The 18,297-nt window shown below is 46.0% G+C and overlaps 1 protein-coding gene across 1 annotated transcript in view; it reads right to left on the bottom strand.

The window, feature by feature from the left end:
- Positions 1-18,297, bottom strand: part of Mertk (MER proto-oncogene, tyrosine kinase) — a 99,896-nt gene that overhangs the window by 64,859 nt on the left and 16,740 nt on the right. The window contains 4 exon segments of the mRNA XM_034494690.2: positions 1,829-1,886; positions 1,888-2,003; positions 3,500-3,600; positions 9,471-9,879. Coding sequence (XP_034350581.1) covers positions 1,829-1,886; positions 1,888-2,003; positions 3,500-3,600; positions 9,471-9,879 — 684 coding nt within the window.

The following is an 18,297-nucleotide window of genomic DNA, read 5'->3' as shown; positions in this document are numbered from 1 at the left end:
ACTTAGATGAAGGTAGAGAACCCCGTATCACCTCTCCCACCATCAGAGGTCACAGAGGGGCCTCCACACCAATACCTAGGGCTGGAATTCACTTGCTTATGTGGCCTCAGCTCAAGCTATCAGTAGGATCCGGCTTAGGGTGGCCTGCAGTGGTGCACCAAACACAAAGTCCTGTGTCTCGGGGAGCATGCTCAGAAGGGAGACTTATGTTAGTCACATCCATTCTTACGTGGGTTAAACATGGTTAAACTCTGATAAGGGCAGTGAAGAATGCACACACAATCTGACTGGGAGTCAAAAAAAAAAAAAGAGGAAAGATATCTTCTTAAGCAATATATGTATGTGTCATAGGACGAAGGGCAGGTGGGAAGACAGTGTGGGCAGACAGAAGAGGGGTACAAAGTCCTGAGCAGGAAGACATGATGTGTCTGAAGAAATGGAAGGGACTCCATGTCAACAATGCTTAGTGAGCACAGGCAGAGGATTGGGTGCGGGGTAGAGAGCTAGGCAGGGGCCAGAGCGTGAAGGACTGACCAACAAAGCCAGGAAGGATTCTGGGTGATAGTCTAGACCAATGGGAAGCCACTGATGGGGTCTCATAAGATGAGTGACATGAGCTGCTGCTGAGGAGACTGGAGAGACTCAGGGACAGGATGGGAGCAGTGGTTTTGGCAGGAGCTGATGTGAACCGTGGAGACAGATAGAGGCTGACTGCGCTGTAGAAGTAGAATTCACAAAACCGCTGAGGCTTTCAGTATAAAAAAATGAGGAAAGGGAGGAGTGTTCTTTCGTGATATTATTTAGCAGGAAGGGGGAATTCTGGGGCAGAAGATTGAGGGGAATGAAGAGTTGCATTTTGAAATGCATATACACTCAACACGAGGGAAAAGCTAAGGAGACGGCTGGACACAGGAGCTGGGGGCTCAGTAGAGAGGGCAGGGCCCAAGACATAAAGTCCCAGGCAGCCATCCCACAGATGGCATTGAAGCTGGCCGAGGAACTCAGCCAGGAGGGTGTGACTCGGAGGGAAAGGGAGCTAGGCCAGGACTGAGCTGGGCACCCGATGTTCAGAACTGGCCCGGCAACAAAGCAGATGCGATGAAGAGGGAAGACAGCCAGCATCATGTGCCTTTTAAAACGTCCACCGCTGAGATCTCAGGCCTAGATCTGTCTTGGGCACACAGCAGACCCTCCTGAACATTTGCTGAATGCATGAGAAAGGAAGAAGGGATGGAGCGTGGCCACATCATCAGATGGAGCTCAAAAAGGCAACCAGGGAAGCAATAGAGGAGCCCGTTGGCTTGAGCGGCACCGGAAGCTTCAGTGGCAGCCCAAGAGCAGGAGCAAAGCCAAGGCATTCTGGTTTGGATGGAGATCAAGATGGCCCTGGAATGTCAATTCGCCAGCAGTCCCACAGTGACTCACAAACTTCCTGTCACAGTGCTCCGTGACCGATCCACTTTCTCGGCATCCAACCTCAATTACCTTAGTGTTTCCACAGGGTAATTCCTGCCAGGTAGGCAAGGCCACAGTACCATGGAGATGTGAGCAGGACTAAGAATGCATGGGCTGGATTCTATTGAGGTGGGCAACTGGACATCCCACCTCCATTCCAATATACCTATTCATCCCTATTCCCTAGTGCTCCCATACCTATTCCGCCCTTCTTGATTGACCATTGTTGGGTCAATCAACATTGGTGATGTTAGCAATCATCACCAAAGTTTTGTCACCTTTATAGTTTAAAGGGGAAGAAATGCATGAATGAATGGATGGATGCGTGAGTGAATGAATGAATGTAATGCATAAGCATAATGCTCAGACTTACCTGGTACAGTTAGGACAGATGGGGACTTTTCAGGTTTTTCATTAACACGGGTGCTATTTTTGAACCCAGAAGATATTGACAGGCTCAGGAGGGCCCACGGCCTGGCAGGTGAGGTTGAAGGCTGTGTTTCTGGTGACATTTACACTCTCGGGCTGCTGAATAAAGTAAGGGAGTCCTGCAGAGAGGGTGGAGCAGAGCATGCTTTAACCAGAAGCAGAACCTTTAAAGACAGGGATCGGGGGTTTCCCCGGGTCTGAAATAGCCAATTGTCATCTCCAAGTAAAGAGAGCAGACGTTCCTGACACCCTGTCTGTCCCCAGCCAGCTTTCTAGGACACTTTTTTTTCTAGGCACTATGAGTGGTGATCCATCTGCTTTGGCCAGAGTGGAATCCATAGCCAGCTTTTAAATCAGGTGTTTGTTGCTTAAGGGCTTGGCACTGGTTGGCAAGTTGGCAGTATTTCTCACCAAAACAAGCAGAGCGAGGCAGGAAAGATGGCTGGCATTTAAGGTGCTCACTGCTCTTCCAGGGGATCCACGTTCATCCCAGCAATCACACCAGGCAGCTTGCAACTACCTGTAACTCCAGCTCAAGAGGTCCAGTGCCCTCTTTGGACTCTGAAGTCCACCCCCTACCCTCCCATCCCTCATACATGTATTTGTATAAAACTAAAGAGTTTATAACAAGTACTCACTTGAAGACATAATCAGCAGAGTTCTATAGTTATAATCCTAAAATCTACTGAAACTCCAAAATCTGGCCCACAAGGAGTCTGGGGAATTTTCAGAGAAAGCCAATGATTACTTGTTTGGACTACATGCCCAAAATTTTACCAGGGCAAGCTGGCTAGCCTCAACACTTAAGTCACGGGATTTATAAACTCGTGTCTCGCAAATCTGGTTCCACACAGGATAATAGGATTCTTTTTTCCTCCTGTTTCAAAGCTTTCAAGATGCAGACTTTCCCCCAACTTGTGTATTTTTCTGGGATCCTGACAAGTAAATTGTCTACTAAATATTGTATTTTACAAGATTAATTCCAAATGTAGGGATGCCCTCCTGTTGACTGATGGCCACATAATCCTGGTATCAGCTGTGTACTCTGGGATGGGTCCAAAGCAAAGGTTTCTATGATACTCATCGAAGGGACTGTTTTCCTGTCTCTTCTCCTCCATACTTACCCATTGTAAGTATGACTCCCTCCTTTGTCCCTTTCTCCCCCCTCTCTCCCTCTCTCCCTCTCTCAAGCCTTCTTCAGTGGTACTGAGCATCAAGTTCGTGTGCAAAGGGGATGGACACTGGAAAAGTCTTTTGGTGGGAAGGGGATGTGGAAGGTGAGGCAGAGAAGTGATAAGATGGCGATAAGAGGGGACACCATGGAAGGTGGCACCTCACGGGTGGGGAGCAACACTTAGGCAATAGAGGTCCCGTAATGGAGCACATGCTTAGCATGCACAATCCTCCTGGGCGCACACACATACACACACACACACACACACACACACACACACACACACACACTCCAAGAACTGTCTTGCAAAATTCCAACACCGATGGATCCATCAGGTTTACAGCACTTATAAACAGGCAAACCCACCCGAGTGTCATGTAGAAGACATGTGACATAGGCTCTACCCTGCTCTCAGGCAACAGGATATGGCTTTGGGCTCACCTTGAACTTCCACGTATATGGGATCAGATACGATCTCTTTATCGTTCACCTTCATCTTACAGATATACGACCCATTGTCTGAGCGCTGCACACTGGTTATGCTTCAAAGAAAACACAAAAAAGAAATTTGTAGTGACTGTCTTTGAGTCTCTATTATAGAACCAGAAAATCCTTCAATACACTTATCATGTGGTTAATTTTATGTCATCATGGCCAGGCTGTGGAGCTTGGTGGTCTACAAGCTGCTGTAAGAATATTTTTCAGATGCCATGAACATTTAACTTGGCAACCCTTGAGTAAAGCAGATGACCCTTCCCAACATGCATGGATCTCCTCTAATCAGATGCAGACTGAGGTCCCCAGAGGAAGGTCAGTGGCAATCTTCCATGGGTCTCCAACCAACACCTGGCTGTTTCAGACTTGTTAGTATTTATTATAGTGTGAATTCAGTATTTATTATAGTGTGAATTCATTGACCCTTTCTCTTTCTCTAACACACACACACACACACACACACACACACACACACCCCCCACATGGTTGCTCTTGCACTCACATCTCTTGCTTTCATATCTCTCTGAGTCCCTAATATGCATGCTATCAGGTGTCTTGCCTTCCATGGTGGCCTGTGATCCAAGGCTTTGGTTCCTCTCCTTCAGGACATTTTTGGAAATCTGAGGAGTTTGGGGCTGTAGTTATGATTATGGAATTCCATAGATTATGGAATTTCAAAGTTCTGAGCAATTGCTCTATATCCCAAATGACCTTCTGAAACTAGGTCCTGCTTCTACCTTGCATGGTCTCTAAGTATTTTGCAGAGTTTTAATATTCACTTGACTGCCTTAAATTGCAAGCACTGTGAAAATAGAGGGCCGGTATCCTCTTGTCTGGTTTGGAATTTTCTGGTGCCCGAGTCATCTTTCTTGTTTTGGATTTATTCTCCCCATCCCCCTCTGTATGCTCACATGAGTAGAGATGCCAAAAAAGGCCATCCGATGCCATGGAGCTGTACTTACCGGCAGTTGTGAGTTGCCCAGCATGAGCTGAGAACCAAACTTTGTACTCTTAACCAGAGCCTCTTCAGCCCCACCTAAACCATCACTGTGGCAGGCCAACATCATTGCATTTACCTCAGACACCAATTCTGTGCTCAGGTGGTGGTGGCTCAGGGAGGGAGGCACAGACAAGGGACATGTGACTGTCTCCTTTTTTCCTTTCTCCTGGGATAGCCAGGCCAGCGCTAGTACATAGATCATAGAACTTGGTGGCAAGCCCCCTTACCCACTGAGCCATCTCTCCCCTACTTTTTGCTTTTGTTTTTATTATTTCCTGTGGTAAATTTAATGAAGCCATATGAAACATTGTCTAATTTAATGCTTTTCTAGATGATCAGCCAATTACAAAATATTTCATACATGCCAATGAATATATATGTATCATATAGTCAATATATATAATAATTATGTATAATTTACTATATAATATATGTAGCTTTATTAATCATTACTTTTCCCAGTTATGGCTTAGTATATTCATTATTTAGGTCTATCTAGTACATATTTTGTTAATTTTACTTCTCAATGCATTTGTGGGTGTTAAATTACATAATACATTTTAACTTTAAATTTATAATTGTTCATGGTGCTTTAAAAAATAGTGTGGGGCTGGTCAGATGCAGTCCTGCTGCAGAACACTAGCCCAGCACAGCCCCAGACCCTGGGTTCTGGCTCTAGCATCGCTCCCGACCCAAGGGATGAAAATCCCATCAGCCTTTGAAATACAAACGTCTGGACCAAGAAGGCTGAATGAAGTGATCCAGACTGAGCCGCAGTGTCTAGACAGGAACCACCTGGCCAGAGCTTCAGGGCTGGCACTGGGGAAGCCCAAGCTCCAGGGCAGTGGTGACTGGGCTGCTCCAGGATATTCTATTAGCAGGCAGCATCTCCATCCATCAACACGCCAACGCTGGGCTGGCCTACAGAGAAATGTCTCCTGAGGAGCAGTTAAACTCTCAAGTCTTCTTCAAAAGAAATACAAAGAGGCGAAGGTACTATATGATTCTGAATGAACGAGAAGCTTGGAGCTGTCAAACATTTATCTACAGAGAAGGTAGATAAATGTTACTGTGGGGGAGGGGAAGATTCAGGAAATAGGAAAAAGTCACACAGTCAAGGTAAACGTTCTTATTACTACTGATTGACCTTTATGCACGCACACACACACACGCATACACATGCACACATGCTCTCACACACATACACACTCAGACATACACTCATACACACACATATATACATACACTCACACACATACACACCCCATATGCACACACTCACACATATATACACATACATACACACACTCATACAATACACACATACACATATGAGTGTGCACAGCGTAAGTAGGTACTGATTTTATATGCAGTTGACCAAATACAAAAGCAAAAAAAAATAAAAATAAAAATACAATTTAACAAATCAGTGCAAAGACCCACTGCCAAGCTTCTTGCTCTCCCCTGTTTCAAGAGGGTGAGATGGATAACCAAGTGAGAGAAACTCTGGGCAAAGAGTTTAGTGACTGTGAATCAAGTCCATGACCCTCAGATCCCATGGTTAACAATAATTTTCTCATGGTGCTTTGGGTAAAGAAACTGCTCTTATTTCCTGTATTTCTTTGTTTGTTTGTTTGTTTTTCGAGACAGGGTTTCTCTGTGTAGCACTGGCTGTCCTGGAACTCACTCTGTAGACCAGGCTGGCCTCGAACTCAGAAATTTGCCTGCCTCTGCCTCCCAAGTGCTGGGATTAAAGGCATGTGCCACCACTGCCAGGCCATTTTCTGGATTTCTGCTCATATTTGATTCCATTTCCCTTCTTCTTCTTCCTACAAGGTTTTCTTTGCTGTGTGGCTCAGGCAGACCTCTCACATGACATCCTCCTGCCTCATCTTCCAAACTGCTAAGATTACAGGAATGCTCTGCTATGTCCCACTTGATTCCTCCTCCCCCTCCCCCTCCCCCTCCCCCTCCCCCTCCCCCTCCCCCTCCCCCTCCTTCTCCTTCTTCTTCATGTGTCTGAGTGTTTGCCAGGATAGGGACTATACCAGGGACTCAGATCCCTTGGAATTAGAGTAAGAGATGGTTATGAGGCCACCATGTAGGTGCTGGGAATTGAACTGAGTCAAGTTAAGAGCCTGTGCTCTTAACTGCTGAGCCATCTCTTCAGTCCCTTGATCTCATTTTGTTACCAAGAGCAGTGAGATAAAGAGGTGACAATAGAAACTGGGGCCAGAAAAGGCCAAGTGTAGGGAAGTTTGGCCCACAGGGTCTATGCACCCCCACCTTAAATACAGCAGGAACCTGCTCATAGACTGGGTGAGAAAGCCCCAGGGATCTGCCTCCCTAGGGCTGGAATTTCAAGTGCTTGCCACCATATTCAGCTTTTTTAAAAAGGTGTGTTCTGGGTATCAAACTCAGGTCCTTATGCCAAGTACTTTACCTATTGAGCCATTTCCCAGGTCTAAAGGGCCATTTTAAAATTCACATCATGTGGTCCAAGCCCATCACTATGGATAGCCAGGGAGCTGTGGCAGCTGACCCAGAGTCACATGGATGGCTGTAACAGCAGGGTTGTGCTCTCTTCAAGTGATACCTGACCTATGCAGCCCTTCTGTTCATTTCTTTAGGTCATTAAACACCCTACTAGGTGCTTATGTAATGGTGTCCTTTTCTCTTTGTAAGCTTTATTATGTAAAACATCTGCTTTCTGTAGTAGATGCAGAAAAAAATACAGTCAGAGCCACTGTCTGAGAAGGGCAGCTCCATAGATCTTGCTAGAATAAAATGAACCAAGAGAATCATAGAAGTTTGTTCTCTGCCCGGAAGCAAAGCACAACTAGTGGAAACATTGACAAACTAAATCCTGAGCAGAGTCATCAGGACTGTGGGAACTATGAGGTGGCTTTCTGAAAAGGAAACAAAAATGATTCACCTAAAGGCATGACACATATGGGATTTTGCCAAGGGTCAGGTCAGAGAAAGTGAAAAACATAGCAGATCAAAGAGCGCCTCACTCCATCCACTCCACTCCTGTGCAGGCGTCAGACTCCATCCACTCCACTCCTGTGCAGGCGTCAGAAAATAAAAGGTCTTGCTTTGACTCTGAGTGGTCCCCATCTCGTTTTGAGCTTTTGGTAACAACGGGCCAAGTCAGCTCTTCAATTGCATATGCAAAACATAAAGACTAACCCCACCCAGCTTTAAAAAAGTTGATCTGAATATAGAACTCTGATGGTTAGAGGCTAAGAAGTGGGGTAAAGGTGGAGAAAGGAGAGGCTGGATACAGGAGCCAAAGTTCAGTAAAATGAATACATTTGGTCATTCCACGGCACAGCGGTTGTCAACTGTAACAATCTGGTTTCTATTTTATGAAGATCTAGAAGAGATAAGCTTTAAATGATAAGGAAGAGGAAATACTAATTACCCTGATTCGGTCAGTATGTAATATACATACCACACGGCACTCATTAATACACACGATTAATACATGTTAATAAAAATTAAAACCAGGAGATAACTGAAGAGATAGAAGAGAACAATCCCACAGTCTACAACCTCTGAAAACGATGGCTCAGCTTTCGGAAGAACGGAATATTCCAGATGCTTGTCCTGCCTTGGCTGATGGTAGTTACTCTAACTCATCAATCAACCTTCCCTTTGCAAAATAGAAGGAATACTGAAACTGGCTGACAGCCGATCGATCTCATTCCCTTGAACTGAATACAGAAGAGGGCCAGTAACAAAGGGAAATAGGACTTGGACAGCTATACTGTTTCCATAGCCACTAGATAACATTGATGTTGTTGCGAGTGTGTGTGTGTGTGTGTGTGTGTGTGCATGTGTACATGTGTACATGCATGCTAACTAGTAGGCTAACTTGGTTGGTGAGTCAGACTAAGGTAGCCACCTATCTTCGGCCTCCCCAGATCTGGAATGCGTCATCTCCCACTGAGGACTGAACTGAGTCTTCATACTTGCACGGCAAGCACTTTACCAACTGAGCCATCTCTCCAAGAGCTGGCATTCTTTACATGGTCCTTCATAAAGCTACTTTCCTGGGGTTGGAGAGAGACTCAGCGGTTAAGGGCACATGCTGCTCTTGCATAGATCTGGTGCTCAGCTCCAGGATGCACATGGTGATTCACAACTGTCTGTAACTCTAGTTCCAGAGGAGCTAATACCCTTCTTTAGCCCCTTAGGGCACCAGGCACATATACAGTGCACATCTAGACATTCAGGCAAACATACATAATATTAAATAAATTAATAAATAATTTTAAAACAAAAACTCTAAGCACTTTATCAATCCAGTCTTGTAACCGCAGCATGTAGGTGGATCAGGAATTCCAGACCAGCGTGAGCTACATAGCAAGTTTGAAGTCAGCCTGGACTACCTGAGAGCTTGTCTACAGAAAAAGACCACTTTCTCTTTGGTTGGGGTATGGCTCAGAGGTAGAATGTATGCTTAGCATGCTCAAGGCTCTGGACTCCATCCCCAGAACTGAAAATGAACACAGGCTAACACACACACACACACACACACAAACACACATGTGCACGCGTGTGTGTGCTCATACACACACAAACATGCATGCACAGGCACAAACACAACTACACCCACTTCATACACAGTTTCCTACTCTCTAGTAGCCCTTGAATCTAAGGTGCACTTAATACTGACCTTAGATAAGTTGGGAGCAGCCCTCTAAACCCTCAGCGTGTGTTAGCCAGCAGTTACCATGAGGCAAGCTCATTTAAAAGAAATTAACACCACAGTCAGGTCAACTATTTATCCACACTCTAAAGGGATCAACAGTGCTTAACAAATAAGCAAAACAAAGGTGATTTTTACTTGAGGATTCTGCTTTAGAGGTGGTATTAGCACAATGGCATTTAGAAAGAAAGGATACATACCTGAACAATGCAATTATTGATACACCTTCCTCATCAGGATAAAACTGTGTGATTGAATGATGTGCCCCAAGCAATTCCTTTCCATCTTTCCACCATGAAATGCCAGCTGTTTCTTGGTACGTGTTAGGAATATTGATAGAGCAGTTAAATTTGACATTTTTATGTTCTGAAAGTACTATGTGTCCAATTGTGTGGTTAAACGCAACAGGAGGTAGGAGCTTTGATGCTGCAGAGGTCATCTGGGGAGCAGCTGTGTGTGCTGGATGTGATCTTCCAGTCTGGGATGGTGACAGTTTGTCCCTACTGGAGTGAGAAGCGGAGAATGGCCTGTGGTCGGCTGGTAGACTCCCTGGTAAAGGCCCTGAAGATAGCTGATCTGGCTTGGTTTCTTCCCTCTTTTCAGCAGTGCCTGCAAAGCAGAATATTAGAGTTTTAACCTTTAAGATGCTGAAGAAAAAAAATCCAGATACTTAGGCCATAGTCAGTGAAGCAGCGCATCCTCAGTGGCCTCAGAAAAGATAAACAAGAAGTTGAATGTAAAGGCATATTCTTGTCATCCAAGCATCTGTGAGGCTGAGACAGGAGGGTTAAAAGCTCAAGACCAACCTGAGTTACACAGTGAAAAGTCTGTCTCAAAGAATCAAGAGCTGGGATGTAGCTCAGTGGTAGAACACCTGCCTGGCATCTACAAGTCCCCCAGTTCAGTTCCTAGCACCTCAACAAAAGAAGAGAGATGAGGAGAACTTCCTGATAGACAAGCACGACTGACGACTAGCCTCACTTACCGATTTGTGGTATCTGTGTTCTTGCTGCCTTCTAAAGTTTCCCAACCAGTGGGTCTCCGCCACTTTGGCAACTCTATTTCCAAAAATATTTACATTATGATTCATAACAGTAGCAAAATTACTACAGTTATAAAGTAGCAATGAGAACATTTTATGGTTGGGAGTCATCACAATACGAGGAACTGCATTAAATAAATGGTCATAGCGTTAGGAAGGCTGAGAACCACTGTGCTAAAGGATACCTAAGAAAATTCTGGCTGGTGTGGTGGCACACACCTTTAATACCAGCACTTGGGAGACAGAGGCAGATGGATCTCTGGTCTACAAAGTGAGTCTAGGATAGCCAGGGCTCTATTACATAGAAAAACCCTCTCTGGAAAAAAAAAAGAAAAAGAAAAAAAAGAAAGAAAATAACAAAAAAGAGAGAGAGAGAGAGGAGAGAGAGAGAGAGAAGGAGAGAGAGAGAGAGAGAGAGAGAGAGATAGTCAATTCTTGGGCTGATGAGATGGCTCAGTGGGTAAAAAAACACTTGCTGCCAAGCCTGATGACCCAAGTTCCATCCCCAGAGCCCACATAGTGGAAGGAGAACTGACTCCTGCAAGCTGTCCTCTGACCTCCCCATGTGTGCAGCAGAGCGTGCACCACCTCCCATATACAGACACCAAGGATATAAATTTATACAATTGTTTCTCTAACAATTTTGACTCAATTCAAGTTCTATATACATAACCTAGCAGGAAAAGGCCAGCTGTATGAAGGCCGAAGTCACCTTTCCCACCTACTACCCATCTGCTCAGACAACTGCAATGGCCACTGTGGCTTCACAAAGAGACGGGTTTAGAAGTTTTGTGCCCAACAGGAAAGTTCCCCTATGCCCCAGACTTGGAGCGTCTAGCAAATGCATGCCTACATGAATGAGGCAGGAAATGTTTTTATTTCATCTGGTTTTTATTTATAAATGTTTTTATTTCTATTTCTAAAAATAGAGGCTCATTCCCTGCACTTGAGCTTCTGTAAGTGGCACTTGAGGAACACACATTCTCTGCTGGTTGCTACTCATTCAAATATGTTGGCAGTGAATGATGGAGGCAGTGGTAAGGCAGACACAGCCCAGCATTCAGTGCTCTGGGTTAGTGTCTTGCAGTGCCCTGGGGCACCCGGCCTTACTAGGGGGCTATACCTCTTGCTCAGAATATCTCGCCCGCTGGGCACCTGATCATAGGTGACAGGGACCATTGTGACTTCTGTTTAGGATTAGGCCATAATTAGGGAATAAAAACACAGGGGCTGGCAAGATGGCTCAGTGAATTAAGTCACTTTACCGAGTTTGACGACCTGGGGCCAACAATCCCAGTGACATGTGTAGTAGGGGAAGAGAACTGGTTTCTTGAAGTTGGCCTTTGACCTCCACATATACATACAAAAGAAATAAATATGATTTTTAAAAAATGCTCAAGTCAGATGAGTGGTACATACATTTGATCCCAGCACCCAGAAGGTAGGAACAGGTAGATCTATGTGAATTTGAGGCTAGACTGATCTGTATAGCAAGTTCTGGGCTACATGGTGAGACTCTATCTCTAAAGAAAAAAAGAGAGATGGGGGACAGAGGTGGAAAGGGGGGAGAATGAGAGGGAGAAAAGGGGAGGGGAGGGAAGGAGAAGAGAGGGAGGAGAGGGGAGGAGAAATATAAAAAAGAGAGAAGATAGGAGAAGGGAAGGAAGAACACAGGATACTGTGGTGGTTTGATGAGAATGAATCCCCCCCCCCCCCCCCCGCGCGTCATAGGGTCATCTATTTGAATATGTGGTCCCCAGTTGGTGGAAGAGTTTGGAAAGAATTAGGAGCTGTGGTCTTGTTGGAGGAGATGCGTCACTGGGTGTGGGCTCTGCCTCCTGCTTGTGGATCAAGATATGAGCTCTCAGCTACTGCTCCAGCGCCATGCCTGCCTGCTGCCTGCCTGCCTGCCTGCCTGCCTGCTGCCTGCCTGGCTGCCTGCCTGCCTGCCTGCTGCCTGCTGCCTGCTGCCTGCCTGCCTGCTGCCTGCCTGCTGCCTGCCTGCCTGCCTGCCTGCCTGCCTGCCTGCTGCCTGCCTGCCTGCCTGCCTGCCTGCCTGCTGCCTGCCTGCCTGCCTGCCTGCCTGCCTGCTTGCTGTCTGCCTGCCTGCCTGCCTGCTGCCTGCCTGCCTGCTGTCTGCCTGCTGCCTGCCTGCTGCCTGCCTGCCTGCCTGCCTGCTGCCTGCCTGCCTGCCTGCCTGCCTGCCTGCTGCCTGCCTGCCTGCCTGCCTGCCTGCCTGCTGCCTGCCTGCCTGCCTGCTGCCTGCCTGCCTGCCTGCTGCCTGCCTGCCTGCTGCCTGCCTGCCTGCCTGCTGCCTGCCTGCCTGCCTGCCTGCCTGCCTACTGCCTGCCTGCCTGCCTGCTGCCTGCCTGCCTGCTGCCTGCCTGCCTGCCTGCCTGCCTGCCTGCCTGCCTGCTGCCTGCCTGCCTGCCTGCCTGTCTGCCTGCCTGCCTGCCTGCTGCCTGCCTGCTGCCTGCCTGCCATGCCTGCCTGCCTGCCTGCTGCCACGCTCCCCACATGATGGTCATGAACTCAAGTGTCAAATAAACTCTGTCTTCTATAAATTGCATCCGTCGTGGTGTCTTTATATCAGTAGAAAATTAACTAAGATAGACACCAGTTAAGCTTGAATTTTACAAATAGCATTTCATATTAAGTGTCCAGCAAAATGCTCAACTGACTAGTGAAGAAGTGAAGCAAGAAGTCTGAGAGAGAGAGAGAGAGAGAGAGAGAGAGAGAGAGAGAGAGAGAGAGAGAGAGAACAAACAAGCAGGAAAAGAAGGACCTGGGGCTCTCCTGCTGCTTCCTCTACGTCTCATCACTGCAGGCTACATGTCTACTGTTCAGCTGTGGCTGCTACTCCTGTCCACAAGGAACCTCTCAGGACACCCTTCACCTCTTTGGGAGCCACCTGGCTCTCTTACTCTGGCTCCACTCTCAAGACTCCTCCTTTGGAAATGCCTCTCAGAAATTAGGATGGGTGTCAGATGGCAGGCAAGAGATCGATCAATGTAAGAGTCCAGAAGTGAAAGGGAGGCAGGAGAATGTGATAAAGGATGTGGTGCCACAGGCCTTGGTTTACTAGAAGCACCTGTAGGCCAAGGGCACCCTCCCTTCCCTAACAAGACGACCTGGAGCCAGCTAGAACAGACACCACAGGTCCAAGTGAGTTTCAGAGTTCCAGAGGGTAATAACCTATGACTGATGATACACACACACACACACACACACACACACACACACACACACAAGGATGACACCAATAGACATGCTCACGTGGATTCAGAAAAACTCATAAGGTCTCAGCGCCACACAAAGAAACTATAGGCAACTGAGGAATGCTGAAAAGCAGGAGAAACAGTCTTCCCTAGGGAAGAGCACCCCATTGGATACCCAATACCAAATGATCACCTCTGGAAACATACAGAGTAACATTATAAACCTAACAAGGTTGCATTTATATATTTAGGAACACACACACACACACGAAGACATTTAAGATGCTAATGAGGCATGTGCTGTGAAGTTGTATAGAACTGATATAGAAGAAACTTACAATTACAGAATTGGGTATTATATAAAGAATTATCAATAGATCTGCTAAAGATTAAGTCACACAAGTGTGATTTAACCAAAGGAGCTCTGCTTCCAAAATACCTAAAGATAAGTACTATGCTAACCAGGCCTGCTAGAGATAAGTGAAATTTAGGATGTTAGGATGTAAATGTTTATTCACTGGGATTGACCAACCATTAGGCTCAGCCTCCTACAACGAAGGAGACAGCAATGACTTATGACCAGCCATTAGGACCTGGTTTTCATCTCTAAGGGGCATGGACAGGATGTAGGGTTCACAACCATCGTTAAGTCCCCTTTGCTAGTATCAGAAAGAAAATAATTCTATGAGGTGGAAAAACCACCCTAAGTAACAACTATTTGAAAAAGACCAAGACTAGCATACTTATAAGTCTAGGAATATGTGATATCTTTACTGTGATATCTTTATCTGCCTAAGTAGCCAGATTTTCAGACTCCTGCCTCCATTTAAACTGTTTGAAGTGGAACCTGAGGCTAAGACCCAAAAGAGATTTAAGGATGTCAGAGCATGATAAATGCATGAGCTAAGGTATGCATCTTACATAAGCTAATGAACTCTTCCGTTGAGGTTGACTCTTATTTGGGCATTAGCACCAGACAACCAGGCGCTTAAGGAAAGAGCTTTTCTTTAATTAATCTCAGAGTGTGTATAGTCATTTCCTCCCTGGGCAGGCACATTATTTCTTATTTTTATTTATTTTTATATGTATGGGTGTTTTGCCTGTGTGTATGTATGTCTGTGTGTGTGGTGTCTGCGGAGGCCAGAAGATCGTGTCAGATCCTCTGGGACTGGAGTTGCAGACATTTGTGAGCTACCATGTGGGTGCTGGGAATTGAACCCAGGTCCTCGGAAGAGCAGCCAGTGCTCTTAGCCTCTAAGCCATATCTCAGCTCCTTATTTCTAAAACAGAAATAGAAGTCACAGTATGCTTGAGAAATCCCACTCTATGTAAATGACCCCCAGAGCCTGATGTGACACAAATGCCCCCACCCTTTGTTCAATGTGGCCATGGCGGTGGCCATTCAAGCTTCTAAACCTTCTTCTCACTTCTCCATTCCCAGCTGAGTTTCCTTTCTTGGAAACATATCATTTTTCCCCAAAACAAAAACAAAAAACAAAACAACAACAAACAAACAAACAAACAAAAAAACCAGTCCTGCTTCTGTTGACATCCAGGTCTCTCCAATTCCTAGGCTGACTTTGAACTTCTAATTTTCTTGTCTCTATTTTCTTGAGTGCTAGAATTATGCCCGGTTTTATGCGGTGCTAGGAATTGATCCTGGGGTTTCATGCATGCCAGGAAAGCACTTTACCATCTGAGCCACATCCCCAGCCTCTCATATGCTCTTTCTGTTGCTAATATGTCTATCTGTCGGCAGTTTGTTTTAGCAGACTCAGTCATCTGACCTTCAGAGGGAAGACTGAACTTCCTCACTGTGCGCAGAGGCAATGACAGCTCTCCTATTTTTCAAGCACCATGGGACCAAGGGGTCAAAGGTTTTGTCTAAGTAATTGCTTTCCTCCAGTTAGATGTATGTCTCTTTCTCAGAAGGCAAACCTTAAAAGCTGAAAAAATAGGTGCTAACCTCCATTACATAATTTATCCCTTAACACCAAGCTCTTCTAATTTAAAGGCACCACTAGTTTGTTATTTTAAAAAAAATCACATAAAATGGAAACTACTTTGCAATCCCAACCCTGCAAGACAACCTCTTATAACAATCTGGGGTTGTTGTAGCTTTCAGCCTTAGATGAGCCAAGGTGTTATAAGCAAAAAGCTGCTAAGTGAGTGGGGGCAGACTCCCCATCTCTGGGACACCCCTGAGTCAGGCAGTAGTTGCACTCAGCCTGCACTTTTTTCATACTCAGATGGCCCAGAAGACAACTCATCTCCATGTGTGACTGCCAAGAAGTTGCCTGAATATATTGACTTCTGGCACCTATGTAGATAACGTTTTGGCATCAACATTTGCTCCCACAGTCCAATCTGAGAAAGTAAGGCATATGTGTGTCCAAAAAGCAGAGCATCAGAAGGTCCTGGAGCTAATGGGGAGACAGCAGCCTGAGCTGAGCTGCTCTGCACTGCTTCCTCCCAGGAAAAACGGGAATGTCAAAACTGGAGTCTCCAGGGCCACTATTAGGAATAAAGGAGTTATAGATTACCATGTGTGGCTCACAGGTTCAGAGTGAAGGTTAGCTATTATTTTTATTATTTTCTCCTTTGATGGTGAGCTATTACAACTCTGCTGCTGCCTCGCACTTGAAAAGTGCTGACTTTCAAGGCTTGGTACTGAGGACCAGGCCTCTCTTGGTGGCTGGTGAGATGTGGACTGTACAACTTTGGGGTGCAGCTGCAGTGCTGTCCATGTGTGTAAATGGTGCCTGACAGTTGAGCAATGCATAATCTTCAGTGTGGATAAAGGGAGTGGGCATGCAAAAACAGAAACAGTCTGAGATTCTGAACCCAAGGTCAGGATAATAGTATAATACATTTTTGTTTTCTTTTTGGACAGGGTCTCATGTAACTCAGGCTGGCCTCAAACTTGACATATTTCTGAGGGTGACCCTGAATGTCTGACATTCCTGCTTCTACCTTCTAAGTGCTAGAACTACAGTCATGGGCCACCACACCCAGTTTATGAGGTACTAGAGAATCTTATATGATAGGCAAACACTCAGCCAACTGAGTCCAATCCCCAGCTTTCAAAGTACACTCTAAGGTGCCAGGTTTCCCCGTCGCCAGCTATTTTGGCATTCTATAGAATGCTCCTTTACTGCCCTCTTTAAGTTGCCACAGAAGTAGAATCCTGTCAGAATTATTTCCGGTGGCCTGATAATGGGAAGGTGAGCTCAGACAAAAAGAACAGGTTCTATAATGAGCCTTCAAAACTGTCACTGGCATGTTCTTACTGACTTCACGGAAGTCGAGGCAGATGTGGGCCTGCTGCATGACTCCCGTTTTGGAGATAACTGTTGACTGTTCAGTTGGGAGCTATAGTAAACACTCCCGTCAGCAGCTCCCTGCGAATTTAGTCCTTCCCACACCGCATGTGTGGAAGAGTGGGCTGCATCTGGCTGCGACTTGGGTGAATGCAGAAGAAATCACATCCCACTTCTTCCAAGGGTGTTCTAATGTGTGGGCCGATGAGCAGGTGGTGGAAAATGTGACTTTTCATTCACAGCTCATGCTGCTAAGCAAGCACCCTCGGATACATGGCCTCTGGCTAGCTCAGTTCCAAGCTCAGCACCTGCATCAGCTCAACAGCACCACATAGTCCCAGCTTCAGATAGGAGAACCCCACTGCCCAGTGCCTTTGTGTTCCCAAGCCCCACGTAGCCTTCAATTAGAATCCACATGGTGGCTTCCTATAGTCAAAGACTTTGTCCTCATCACTTTTCCCCATTGCTCAGCCTAGGGACAGACATGTGGGATGCAGCAAACAATGGTTAATGGCTCAGATGCTAAGTTGGTTAGGTATGATGTCCACTTTCCATGTGGGTCTGCTTTGTTTTTCTGAACATATCCATCTGTGGCTTCTTCAGAGACTCTAGGTAGCATCCTAAGGGTCCTGCATGATGCACGGTTTAGCACTGACACACTGTGAACATCTATGGAATATAGGCATGAGATTGTACAGTATTCTAAAGGGTGGACAGGGAAGACAGATAGGCCAGGCATTGATGCTGCCTTGGCTGAGAGGATGTCTTAGTTAGGGTTTCATTGCTGTAAAGAGACACCATGACTGTAGCAACCTTTATTGTATTTTTTTTTTATTTTGTATTTTTGTTCTTTTTTTTTTTTTTTTTCTTGAGACAGGGTTTCTCTGTGTAGCCCTGGCTGTCCTGGAATTCACTCTGTAGACCAGGCTAACCTCGAATTCATATAAGTCTTCCTGCTTCTGCCTCCCAAGTTCTGGGATTAAAGGCCTGCACCACCACAGCCCAGCTATCATGGCAACTCTTATGAAAGAAAACGTTTCATTGGGGCTGGCTCCAGTTCAGAGGCTTAGCCCATTATCCTCATGACAAGAAGCATGGCAGCACGCAGGCAGATAGTGTTGGAGGAGCTGAGAGTTCTACTTATTGATCATCAGGTGGCAGCAGGGGATTGCCACACTAGGCCTAGTTTGAGCATCTGAGACCTCAAGGCCTATCCCCACAGTGATGCACTTCTTCCAATAAGGCCACACCTACTCTAGCAAGGCCACACCTCCTAATAGTGTGTCTCCTTATGGGCCAAGCTTTCAAACACTCGAGTCTATGGGAGGCATTCCTATTCAAACCACCATAGAAGACAATGATGGGACTGTTGTTGTGCATCCAGAACAGGCTTCTGCCACCCACACATCTGCAGTGGCTCAGACACTCGGGGACTTTGTGAAGTCTC

This window comes from Arvicanthis niloticus, chromosome 2 (assembly GCF_011762505.2).
Source record: "Arvicanthis niloticus isolate mArvNil1 chromosome 2, mArvNil1.pat.X, whole genome shotgun sequence".
Classification (NCBI taxonomy): domain Eukaryota; kingdom Metazoa; phylum Chordata; class Mammalia; order Rodentia; family Muridae; genus Arvicanthis; species Arvicanthis niloticus.
Note: the sequence above shows the minus strand (reverse complement) of the source record. Positions and strands in the feature narration are given on the sequence as shown.